The sequence below is a fragment of the Pinus tabuliformis genome, chromosome X, assembly GCF_031772625.1.
Source record: "Pinus tabuliformis cultivar Carrire ecotype Pingquan chromosome X, CPIR1, whole genome shotgun sequence".
Lineage (NCBI taxonomy): Eukaryota > Viridiplantae > Streptophyta > Pinopsida > Pinales > Pinaceae > Pinus > Pinus tabuliformis.
The window spans coordinates 1,192,294,115-1,192,307,835 of NC_142308.1; the positions used below are offsets into that span (position 1 = coordinate 1,192,294,115).

Here is a 13,721-nt window from a genome sequence, read left to right on the forward strand (position 1 = left end):
TAAAAAACCCCACAATGTTTCATACCAAAAACTTTGTTGTTTCTTGAAGCATTTGGCTGAACACTACCACGAGGACAAGTTGATTCAATTATTTTTGGTATGCATCTGCTCATATGTTCTTTTGGTTTTATTTTTTGGTAGTTGCCCAAATTTTTGAAACCACGCTAGCAGCCCTAGAATGGATATTCTCTGTATCCTGCAAAAAGTTTGAACTTTCTATCTTAGCCATCATAAATTTAGGGAATAATACTTGTTGAGTACTTCTTGTGAAACTTGTCCTCATCATAATTTGTTGCAGGTACATACATCCTTCCTTTTGAAGCCATTGACTGGTTATATTTTCTAGAACCCTTTTCTTGGTATTCATTATTTCTGGTGCCATGAATTTCTGACACCATACTACCAGCATTAGCATGTTTTTTTGTTTGTATCCTGAAAAAAACCTCGATTTTCTACAGTAGGCATCATCTATTCACACAAGTAACTACTAGTAATTGCTGAGTACTGCTTGGTAATCTTGCTTTCATTATAATTTGTTCCACATACAACAGCACCTCCCATGTTAGATGTGTTAGTAAATGCTTGGATGGAAGACCGGGCCTAACCATTTGACATTTTATGCTTCTTTCTTGCCCTTTAAAAAAACCCACAATGTTTCATACCAAAAACTTTGTTGTTTCCTGGAGCATTTGGCTAAATAGTAAATACTACTGCGAGGACAAGTTGATTCAATTCTTTTTGGTATGCATCTGCTCATATGTTCTTTTGGTTTTGATTTTTGGTAGTTGCGCAAATTTTTGAAGCCATGCTAGCAGCCCTAGAATGGTTATTTTCTGTATCCTGCAAAAAGTTTGAACTTTCTATCTTACCATCATAAATTTAGAGAATAAACTTGTTGAGCACTTCTTGTGAAACTTGTTCTCATCATAATTTGTTGTAGGTACATACATCCTTCCTTTTAAAGCCATTGACTGGTTATATTTTCTAGAACCATTTTCTTGGTATTCATTATTTGCGGTTCCATGGATTTCTGACACCATACTACCAGCATTAGCATGTTATTTATTGTATCCTGAAAAAAGCCTTGATTTTCTACAGTAGGCATCATATATTCACACAAGTAACTACTAGTAGTTGCTGAGTACTGCCGGGGAATCTTGCTTTCATTATAATTTGTTGCACATACAACAACACCTCCCATGTTAGATGTGTTAGTAAATGCTTGGATGGTAGACCAGGCCTAACCATTTGACATTTTATGCTTCTTTCTCGGCTTTAAAAAAATCCCACAATGTTTCATACCAAAAACTTTGTTGTTTTGTTTGGAGCATTTGGCTGAATACTACCACGAGGACAAGTTGATTCAATTCTTTTTGGTATGCGTCTGCTCATAGTCTGATAGGTGCGGCTCATAGTCTAATAGATGCGCACGAGGACAAGTTGATTCAATTCTTTTTGGTATGCGTTGCTCATAGTCTGATAATAGGTGCGGCTCATAGTCTAATAGATGCGCACTCTCTATAGGCTACTTGTTTAGCCCCTTGATATTGTTAACCATAATTTTTTAAAGGGTTACTTTAATGGAAAAGCATCTATCTTATAACTGCTTTATAAGCAAGAAGTCGGTGATTTAATTCTATTGTATCCTAAGATAAATTAATGTTAGCTCAATGGAAAAGCACTTGTCTAATATTTGCCTGCTTTATAAGCAAGCGGTTGGTGATTTGATTCCACTGTGTCTTAGGATGAATTAATCAATGATATTGTTTATTTTTTTTATGGAATACTTTTTATATTTTATTTATTTCAATAGTGATATTTATTTGTCTCCAGAAACAAAATGATATTGTACTGTCTTTAGCTACAATTTTTTATTGTCTAGAGAAAATAGTTCTCTATAAATATATTTGATTATTGCCTAGAGAGAATAGTTAGGATTAAAACATTCTTTATGAATATGTCTTTAATCCCAATTATTGTGTCTAAGAATGTCTTTATCCCAACTATTGTCTCTAAAAATATGTCGTTAATCTCAACTATTGTAAGAAAAGCAAACGACAATAATATTTGTGTTATATATTCTTTATTAGATTATATATTATCTTTACAAAAACAATAATTAAAACAATTTTTAAAAATAATAATTTAAGACAATACACCATTCATTTTTGTCTTTTTCCCTATTGCCTGAAACATTTATTAAATATTACCCTATAATAGCAGATTACCATGTTAGAAATTACCATGCAAACTATCACCGAGAAAATTAATATTAATCCAAAAATCATATCGCAAGCTATATAAATACACCCATATAAAGCAATTCTCAGATTTTCCCACAATTATATTTGTCCGTAAACACAGCACAAGCCACGACGTTGCGGTTAGGCCACTCAAATAGTAGCAGAAGCGAAAAAGCATAACCATTGAAACATCCATCGCAAATAGTCAGGAGCGTAAAACTGCAAGTGCAATAACATTTGTTTTGGCCTTACCAGATAAAACATGCTGCTCACTCGTAGTCGCTCAAGTCCGGGAAGCCTTTCGAGCATATTATCAACGAGAACAACCATCTGGTTTTGGCGTCCCCACCTGTCATTGATGTCGACCTTCTTCAATGTTTTGAAATCGCCCATTATCTCAAGAACTCTCTCTACTGAAACTTGACCAAAATCAAAATCCAACCACAATTCAGCAACGTTGCTCCCACACTGCATTTTAATTTCAGAGACTATATACGAAACTTCGTGAAACAACACTCCATTTAATCTCAGACAACGTATGCCACCTAACTTCATCTCCAGTGTTCTAAGTTTCGGACAGTTCACTGTTAAAACCTCCAACACGCTATCTATAGATAAATGTGTAAGGTTGGGAGCAGAGATAACAGGCTTCCTTAGGCCATCGTCTTCGAATATGCTAAGATGCTCAAGGAACGGGGTATGAGAGATAAAGTGGGCTAGAGACTCATCTGTGAACTTCATGCCTTCGAAGGAGCAAGTAATGAGACGGTTGAATCCAGAGAAATGGGACGGAAGTCGCTCAAGATAGTAGTTGAAGAGCCTGAGTGTAATGAGACGAGTGCATGAAAAAAGGGCAGGCGGGATTGAATCATAGGAAACGTAAGGGTCACCACAGAGAGTCAAGTGTTGGACATTCCTAGAGGCTGCGTATCTCACCCATTGCCATACGCTTTCACGAGTAAACTGCAGATAGTAACGAGGGGTAATGTCGTTGAACAAATGAAAAGCCTCAATATCTAGCGAATGCAACAGCAGAAGGTTGGAGATTATTTTCTCCACCCTTGCAGCAGAGAGTGGGTCTGGATCTGGAAATGGATCTGAATTTGGGTTAATATTGGGCAGAAGAAGAATGGGAGAGAGAGTGAGTTGGGGAATTTGGGTGTAGAGGAATCTCCATCTCTTCGACAGAACGGAGCATCTGACGGCTTCCCTGATTGGGATTTTAGAAAGTATGAGGCCAAGCAATGGGTCTGGAAGAGTAGAAAGTATATCTGCAGTAGGCGACATGATTGCAATTGACAAGCCCTAAGAGGAAGTAGAAATGAAGGGGACTTGAACAGGTTAGAGAAAGTAGAAATGAAGTTGCAGTTGCAGCAGGACAGAAGGAAACATCAGAGTCGTTTACTGATAATACATGCATTCGATTTTCTCAAAAAGGAAGATGGATTACCAAATCAATTTCCAAATACTCACACAGGATGAAGATATCAACTCCCACATGTTGCAAGCCAGCGCTATCAAGCTGGATGTTCATTTCAACTCAACTTCTGAATTTTTCGGTAAAACCCTCTAGTTCATGTTTTGTTTCGGAGAACCTCGTAGTATTTATGGTGAAGTTTCACAAAAAAAACGCGGAATACATCAAGCAAATGAAGAAGCAATCTGTCCGATAGGTTATTTTTAGCCAATATGTCCCATAGGCTATTGTAAACAATCTATCTCATAGTCTATTTTTAGCCTCGTGGACATTAAAATAATTTCTTTCTTTCAGATAACATTTGAATTTTGGTAAAATCGCCTAGTTCATGTTTTGTTTTCACAACCTAAGTTACATTTCCGGTGGACTTAGGGAATGTAATTTGAGCTTTTGTTGTGTCTATGTTTTATTCTTATTTTTATGTTTTTTTGTTTATTAAAAAATAGATTTCTTTTTTAGTTGGTTGGAAGAGAGGTTATTTATGGAGACGAGCCCTGGGTTAGGGCCTATTGCGGAAGATAGAGACATAATTTGTCTCATAGAAACACATGAGCATGAAGGGTGCAAAACACCTTTGTTTGAAGGCTACTTGAAGATGACGATGTGGAGTAAGGCAGCAACGAATGGTAAAGGACACAGGGTATCATAGTATTCGTGAAGGAAAAAGAAGGTCGTTTCATTCAAGTGGAAAAAGAAGACTCAAATAAACAATTCATTTGGTTTAAAATATCAGAAAAGGGAAATCACGTTAAAATTGCAGCATGTTATTTTGTGCCACAAGTTTCGAAAATCTACAAAACTATAGGGTTTGACACAAAGATCCATTTGCAGCGTTAAACGCAGATATTGCAACATATTCTCAGCTAGGTGAAGTCCTTATAGTGGGTGATCTCAATGCTAGGACTGCCAGTGAGCAAACTAGCATTCTTTGTTGTAAAGAAGATTGTGACCCTATTTGGCTTATAGGAGAGAGTAATCATCAGTGGGAAAGAATTTCATAGGACAAGGGTTGCAATCTCTTTGGTGAACAATCGCTTACTCTATGTGGGGCTTTCGATTTAGTCATTTGTAATGGTTTGACTAGATAGGAAAAGTCTGTTAATTTCACTTGCAATACTTACAATGAAGCAAGTGTAGTAGATTATGTAATTTTTTTGCATGGTTTGTGTGAGAAAATGGAGAAAGTTTAGATCGGAGATCAACTTTGGGACTTAAAATGATATCACAAACCAGTTTATTTAAGTTTCTCTTGGACTAGAAAGAAGCAGTTAGGGTAAAAAATTCAGTGTTCAAGAAAATCTCCCAAAGGGCAAAATTCTTTTAACTCCAGAAAATTGTACTACCTTCAAAATAATGCTAGAGAGGCTCTTCGAGAAGGAGAAAATCCTAGTCCATGCCCTTCATAGTTGCGAATTAACACATTTAATTCAAAGCGCACTTGCAAAGTGCAAAAAAGCAAAAAATAGGAAGTCTAAAACAAATTGCTTTATGGGCAATGCTTGGTTTGACGAGGAATGCAAAAATGCAAGGAGAATGTGGAAAGAGTCAAGCAAAGATGACATAAAGCTCAAAGCTTACAAGCATATATTAAGAAAGAAAAAGGTTGATTTCATTGTTTCAAGGAGGGAAGAACTAATCTTCCTTGGGAAAAATAACCCCAAATTGTTTTGGAAGGAGCTCCAACTGATAAAGATGCAAACTAAAAATAGTATTACAGCTTCTAAGCGGTTTGACTATGCAATACAACTTTATGAGCATGATCCCAAGGTTGACCCTCCCCCCTTGGTCAACACTGATATTGAACTCTTTATAGTGCAGGAGGTAGAGATGGGTATCAAGAAGTTGGGTATTGAAAAAGCAAAAGACTTAGTTAAATTCCAAGTAGAGTATCTAAAGTGGGGCTTAAAAATTATTGCACCTCACATTACAAAAAATTCAACAACATCATACAAGAGGGGTTCCCCACATATTGGACAACTTTTCTGGCAATACCTTTTTTCAAGAGTGGTGTCATCAATAATCCCTCCAATTATAGGACCATAATGATAAACCCCTTGTTTGCAAAGTTATTTGGAAGCATGCTAGAAAATAAAATCAACAAGTGGGCAAAAGAAAGAGATAAACGTGCTAAAGGGAAAGCATTTTTTAGACCTAAGCATTCCACAATTGATTATGGTATAACTTTAAGGCACGTCATTGAAAAAGTTTGGGAGAAAAATGAAGAATTATTTTGTTACTTTGTTGATTGTAGAAAAGCCTTTGACACGGTTCCTAGGCATAAGCTTTGGCACATAATGGAGTAACTTGGGGTTCATAGGCATCTGAGAGCAATGGTGCATAAGCTGTATGAAGAGGTGAAAGTCAAAATTAGAACTTTAACACGCATTTCTGAAAGTTTTAGAAGCAATATCGGGGTCAAGCAAGGTTGCCCATTGTCTCCTACCCATTTTGGTTTATATATCGACAAGTTTGAAGAGTGGTTGAATTTGCAAGGGGGTGATGGTATCCATTTGGGGAAGTTTGTTATAAGGTTTCTTTTGTATGCAGATGACCTTATTCTGGTTGCTAAATTTTTTGTTGGTTTGCAAGAGAACTTACTTTCCCTTGAGCATTTTTGTAGAAGGGTGGGGATGCAATTCAATATTAGCAAAACGAAAGTAGTGGTTTTTTCTAACAAAAGAAAACATAACCAACATAAGTCCTACTTTGAAGACAAAATTCTAGAAGAAGTTGCGGATTACAAATACCTCAGAATTGAATTCAACAGATATCTAAGTTGGGATGGTTGTAGAAAGAAAAGAACTTTGGGGGGTTGGAAAGCATTTTATGCTTTTCAAAATAGGTGTAGAGAGACAGAGTTATGGGACTGGAAAACCATTCTAACTCTTTTTAGGCTTTTAGTGATTCCGGTGATTCTCTACAGTTGTGAACTGTGTGCCAGCATTACATCTGACATGCAGTGAAAACAAATTGAAAAAATTTATAAACATTTGATTACAAACAAATTCAAAATTAAAAGTGCAGTTCCTTATGCTATCTTGTTAAGTGAAACACGAGTTGCTCATATTGAAGTGATTGTGATGGTGCGAGTCATAAGGTATTTAAAAAGAATTGAGCAAATGGAAGAGGGCAAATGGCCTAAGGTTGTCTTTAATGACATATTGTGCAAAAGAACGAAGACTTGGATGTGGCAAAATAACAAATAGCTTAGTGATTGGGGCATTTGCTTGAACATGTGTCCCATAAACAGTAAATAGATAAAAGCTTTTGTTATGGATAAGTTCCACAAGCATATTTGAGATAAGGAGCTAGGGAGTAAGAAAAGGTATTATATTGAAGAGTTTAATCTCACTCATAATCATTAGCAAAAAGCATACATAGGGGCCAATATTTCTTCGAGAGCCAAAATTCTTATTGTTCAATTAAGGACTAATTCTCATCAACTCCGTTGTGAAACATGACGCTGGAAAAGGCCAAAAGAAGTGTGGGAGGAAGGACTATGTATTTTTTTCTCTTCCATAAAAGTGGAAACAAAAAAGCATTTCATTCTAGATTGTGAGGCCTTCGAAGACAATAGGGAAAGTTATGCAGGTATTCTAGCAACTAGCTCTTGGGATAATCTATTCAGCGAGGGGTTTGTCGAGAAGTTAGGAGCGTTTATTGTGAGGCTTCACAGGAAAAGGGCCGCATACAAGAAACAAATGGGGAAGCAATTTGCCCCATAATCTATCTTTAGCCTCGTAGACATTAAAATAATTTATTTATTTATTTCTTTCTTTCCTTAATTCAAGGATATATATGCTTTTTAGGTAGATTTGTCTTTTCATGCTTAATTCAAGGAAGAGGTACATATTATATCATATTTTAGGATAACCATATACAGTCATGTTAATGAGACTTGAACCTAGGTGGAGAGTGTTGAAAATGTAATTAAGTTCAGTTTTCATAATTATCTTTGTACTTGTATCAATATGTATTTCATGTAAAAACAAAAGAAGAAAAAAAAAATATTGTTATTATTAGTCGAAGAAGGTTCTTCATGCATTTAGGGTTATTTGAGTCAAACAAAAAAGTTGTCATGAGTCAAGGAAATGTATGTGAGTCAAAGTCTCATTTGGACTACTTGTATGAAAAATAAAAATATTTATTTTTGAGTTAAAAATGTCACCACAAGGCTAATTCAACCCTCCTTGGGAAACGAATCGGCTTGGGCTCCAAGAGCCACCTATTCAACCTTTTTGATTTGTATATATAGAGGGAAACTAGACCACTTTTGAGACAATTCATTCACTCACTCATTTACATTGATTTATGTGCCGAGAGAAGAGGGAAAACTAGCGAAGTCAAAGGAGAAAGAAGAGGGTCAAAGGAGAAAGAATATGAAGAATTTTTCTAAAGTATTGTAGGCCTAAAATTTCAAGAGGCCGAAAAAGCAAGAGCCGAAATTTCATGAGTTGACCAAATTTCAGATGTTTGACTAGCATTGACTTTGTTGACTTTGACTTGATGAAGAAGACTTGGAGGAGGGCTGACTTGGGTTCTTTGTGGTAGTCTTGGTCTTGGTCTTGGGTCTTGGATATCTCGCTTTGATCTGATTCTATAAGAAGAAGATTGTTTGGCTTTTCCCCTTGTGGGGTTTTTCCCTGGCTTGGAGCCTACATCTTTGTGTTCTTTCTCTCTTGTGATCTTCATGTTTTTTACTTTTGGTAATTTCTTGATGAAGAAGAAGAACATAAAAATTTAATAAAGCCAACAAAAATTCACAAGTAATTATCATGACAAAGAAATTAATCCTAATCTACCAACATTTTCATTTCTCAACATGGTATTAGAGCTAAGGCGAAAGAAAGGTAGTTTGGAGATCACGATTGTTGGCAACTTAAAGGTACTATGCAAAGTTTATGTCACATACTTTCTTTGTGAGGCAAAAGTACAAATCAGTATGTGGCATAAATACAAGCAACAACCATTACTCTCTTGAAAAACGTCATTGAAGGCTCTTGAAATCATCTCATTCAGGTCACTTCATCCAAGCTACTTTAGGAAGATCTGAAGCCTACAACATCTAATCTTTGTGGTCTGAATTATTATCATCTATTCTCTGTGTGAAATTTGAGCTCAAGAAAAAGAGTGCAACATGCCTTTTATAACTTTGTGGTAGACCAGAAATGATGGGCTCTGCTAGGGTTCCTTAAACTTGCCATAACACAGACGCCATCCTGATCACCTGCCATTGATATGACAGATCTTGAATCCAACGGGGCGATGAGAGCCCCGAGCGGGGGGGAGAGATCCCCTCCTACAATAGTGTAGCCATTGGAGAGTCAAGCGGTAAACCACACTAGCAGCCTAGTTCCCTTGAGAGCATTGGCCCTGTTCTTGGAGCCCAATGGCAGCCATGAATCTAAGGGAAATGCCTTCCCACACAACTGAGAAGTCTTGATTTGTGATACCAACGAATAAAATAGAGAAGTATCGTAGCTATATGAAAGACCATGCAATGATATGCAAGTTTATTGGCATTTGGCCAACGGAAAAAGACCTGATCAAATGGATCCAACAACAAATGGCAGCCAAAAGGCCATATAGAACTCAAGCAAGGAGCGAGAGGTTTTTTTACTATAATTTTCTCGAATCTACAAGATAAGGAAAGGGTTTTAGAAAATGGTCCTTATTTCTACCATAACGCAGGTCTCTTCATGAGATACTGGGAGGAATGCTACAACTTGTACAAAGAGAAATTCCTTGCGGCTCCTGTCTGGGTTCGCCTCTTTGCCCTACCAATCAATTTCTGGGATCTGGAAATTTTGGAAGGTATAGGTAACTCAATCCGTAGATTTGTGAAAATAACAAATTCTACTCGAAGGGGAAGATATACCTCCTATGTTTGCATCTGTGTTTCTATGAATATCTTGAAACCCCTCCTAGAGTCAGTGAAGTTGGAATATCAGGAAGAGGTTTGGCAACAACCCCTGGACTACGAGCACATACCATTTTGTTGCCGCTGTTGCCATGAGTATGATCATCCATACAAAGCATGCTCACTGAACCAACCTAGCATGGAAGAGTTAAAGTTGTCGCAGGAACAAATCACACCACAAGATAAGAATGAGGGGTTTAAGGAGGTTCCATACAAAAAGAAGAACGCAAAGGGGCAGTAGAATCAAGGATCCAACCATCAAAAGAAAAGGTTAATCCAGAACAGGTTTGAAGTGTTGCAAGAGGAAGGGGAAACCTGAAGAGAGGCAGAACTATGAGAGGACCAGGATCATGGCTGAGAGCCCACCAAATCAACAACCGCACCAAAGAGGAAAGCCCAAATGGAACTGACAGACAAAGAGGAACCACAACAATCAATTGATATCACCGCAATGGAGGTCAATACATCCAAGGAGGAGTTGAGTATGGAGGAAGCATTTCTGAAAAGGCTTCTAAATAAGTGGCAGCACCTAGATGATAGATTTATTCCAGAAGACCAAAAGAAACTGTATAGAGAAATGTTCCAGCAATACATGGCTAATCAAGGCCAAAGACAAGCAGATCCAGTGGAGCAACCTAGGAAGCAATTGGGAAGTTTGCAGGAGCGGCAAAGCCAAATAAAAGGAGGGAAGAAAAGGGGAAGGAAAAACCTTCAAGAATCAATCCAAATGGTGGGCGAGATGCTAGTTAAATCTGGAAGGGTAATACGCTATCATCTGTATTCCACCAACTACACAAAGTTTCTTAATGATAGTAATCTCCTGGAATGTGAGAGCCCTCAATAGCAAAGGTAAGAAGAGATACTTACAAGATCGTTTGAAAAAGGAGAAGTCTCAGATAGTGCTCATCTAGGAAACAAAGGTATCAGGAGAAAAAATAGAAGAAATACTTAGACGATTCCGACCTAAGTATGAAGTAATAGCAATAGATGCAAAAGGGAGTACGGGAGGTATTGCCATAATCTGGAACCCTACAAAGGTAATGGTGGATTCTTAGATGGGCATGCCACGTATCTTGTTAGGGCAATTTCAGCACACTGGAACTAGGGAATGGGTTTTAATCTCGGCGATCTATGGGCCTCACACTCCAGGAGAGAAGGAAGTTTTCCTCCAGAGTATAGGGAAGCTAAGTCAACTACATAATGAAAAACTCTGGCTGATAGGGGGAGACTTCAACCTGATAACCTCGCTAGCTGAGAAAAAAGGGGGAATAAGAAGACATGAACCAGAAATGGAACGGTTCAGGACTATGCAAGCGGACCTGCATTTGGTAGACATTCCAACTATTAATGGAATACACGCTTGGAATAATAGGAGGGGAGGGGTTCACCAGGTGGCCTCTCAACTGGATCGGTTCTTGGCATCTGAATATCTGATCAGTAGAGACATTTACTATGAAGCTTCGATTCTACCATGTATGGGCTCTGACCTCTAGCCCATTCGCCTAGAAGTAGACTTGAAGCATGGGCATCACAACCGTCCTTTCAGTTTTGGATCCTTTTGGTTGTGTGACCCATCCTTCCTTGATAAAGTAAAGGATTGGTGGAACTCGAGTTCGGAACAGGGAAGAAATGTCATGCACAAATTCCAGCTTCGCTTGAAAGAGATAAAGCAGAAGACTAAGAGATGGAACAAACAAGAATTTGGCCATATCCAACAAGACTAGGAACGACTCCAAACCCACATGCAACAAGTACAACAACAAATGATAACGAATGGATGCTTGGCCTCCTTAGTTATGGAAGAAGGTATGCTCCTAACCAAGCTTGAGGAAAGGAGGAAGCAGGAAGATATTTTGTGGAAGCAAAAATCGTGAGTACAATGGCTCTAGGAAGGAGAAAGGAACACACGCTTCTTTCATAATGCTATGATACAACATAGACATCATAATTGAATATTCTCGTTGTTAGACCGAGGAGGGAACAGATTGGTACAACACGAAGAAATGGAAAACTTGTTGGTCATCCATTTCCAAAACCTCCTGTCAGAGTCGATCCCTGACAGATTAGAAGTTATTGACAGGATAACCAAGCATATACCCCAGTTGGTCATCAGAGATTAGAACTTAGCACTCATGCGAGTTGTTACGTTGGAAGAAGTGGAGGAGGTGGTAAAAGGTCTGGCTAAAAACAACGCGTCGGGGCTTGACGGATTCACAATAGAATTTTTCCAGGTAACCTAGCCAGTCCTGGGTAAAGACATCCTGGAGGTGGTAGAAGAATCTAGGTGGTCAAGGAAGGTACATCTTGCTCTCAACTCTACTTTTATAGCTCTAATCCATAAATCTCAGCATTCTGAATAGCCTCATGGCTTCATGCCTATATCCTTGTGTAATGTCATCTATAAAATACTCTCTACTATCATGGTAAATCGGCTTAACCATATTCTTCCGGCTTTACTATCCCCAGAGCAAACCGACTTTGTCTAGGGTCGCCAAATACTAGACGGTATAGTCACGGCTCAAGAAGCTATTCATTCCCTTAAAAGTCTCTGATCAAAGGGCATGATGATCAAGCTGGACCTATCTAAATCCTATGACCGTCTAAGTTGGACTTACCTTCTATGGATATACAAGCCTTTGGCTTTGTTCCTAGATGGATTTAGTGTATATCCTACCTAATATCCTCCCCAGTGTTCTCAATCCTCCTTAATGGTTCCCCCACCCAATCCTTCAATGCATCCCGGGGTTGAGATAGAGAGACCTGATCTCCCCTTTCCTGTTTATCCTCGCAACAGAAGGTCTGGGGAGATATATAAAAGCGAAGGTACAAGAAGGCCAATTCAAAGGGTTGCGCATGTGGGGGAATGACATCCCTTTAACACATCAATAGTTTGTTGATGACATAATGATGTTCTACCAAGCCACCCTCAAGGAGGCAAGAACCCTCTTGCTTATCCTTCAAGACTTCATGCAAGCCTCCGAAACACAAATTAACAAAGAAAAGTCAAATATTTTTTTCTTTAACACCACGGTTTAGTCTCAATCCTTTCTAGCCAGAATACTGGGTTTTCGTATTGTCTCCCTTCCCTCAAAGTACTTGGGTATTCTTCTTAGCTTCAACTCCCTTAGAGTTTCAAGATGGAATGCCCTTCTTGACTATCTACAAAGTTGCCTTCAAAATTGGTCCTTTCGGGCCCTCAACATGGTTAGTGGTGTAATTCTATTGAAGGCGGTCCTGCAATTGATCCCCGTCTATCAACTCTCAAGCCTTGTTGCACCCAAAACAACTTGTACTAAAATGACAAACATTTTAAAGAAATTCCTTTGGCAAGGGGCACAAAAAGCCAAGAAATGGGCCCTCCTATCTTGGAATTGTTTAACCAAGCCTAGACTGGCAGGGGGTTTGGGTCTCAGAGATCCCCACACTCTTAATCAGATCATTGGAGCAAAGCTCTGGTGGAGATGGATTAAGGGAGGAAACAACCTATGGAAGCAGACGTGGGAAAGGAAATACAGAATGCCATCATCCACAGAAGGGAGACTGAGAATTCAGGGGACACAAAGAGGATCTACAATTTGGAACCTAGCAGCAGAAAATAGGATTTGATAAGAAATCACAACTTATGGGAGATTGGGGGGGAGACAAAGCACTATTTTGGCAGGACGCGTGGCAACAGAGGGAAAATTTATTTAGTCGATAAGACCTTGCCGATATATTCCTATTCACAAACCAGTCTGCAAACTTGACAGTGAATAAGTTTTGGGATTAAGATGCCACATCTACCTAGCATGAGTGGAGAAGGAAATAACATTGGCCCAATGCTCCAGATTCTCCCCAATGGAGAACATATGATAAAGAGGTCAACTCCAGAAGAATAACGATTTCGGAAGGAACAGATATCCTTTGACGGGGATATAAAAATAAGGGAATGTTTACAATACAGGAAGGATATCAACTGAAAGTAGAACACCAACACCAGCATTCTCCACCCATATGGGGTACAATATGATTGGGGAAATTATGGCCAAAGGTAGCATTCTTCCTCTAGCTGGTTAGTCATGGACGAGCCCTCACTTGGGGC

At 38.5% G+C, this 13,721-nt stretch overlaps 1 protein-coding gene across 1 annotated transcript; it reads right to left on the minus strand.

Moving 5' to 3' along the window:
- Window positions 1–2,393: 2,393 nt before the first annotated feature.
- On the minus strand, window positions 2,394–3,869 carry LOC149144212 (F-box/FBD/LRR-repeat protein At1g13570-like). The gene has a single exon (XM_089452071.1). The coding sequence runs from the start codon at window positions 3,528–3,530 to the stop codon at window positions 2,394–2,396; it is 1,137 nt and encodes a 378-aa protein (XP_089308197.1). The 5' UTR covers window positions 3,531–3,869.
- Window positions 3,870–13,721: the final 9,852 nt, after the last annotated feature.

Excerpts from the sequence above, each read along its gene's own strand:
- LOC149144212 (XM_089452071.1), bottom strand. The coding sequence starts at position 3,530 with ATGTCGCCTACTGCAGATATACTTTCTACTCTTCCAGACCCATTGCTT.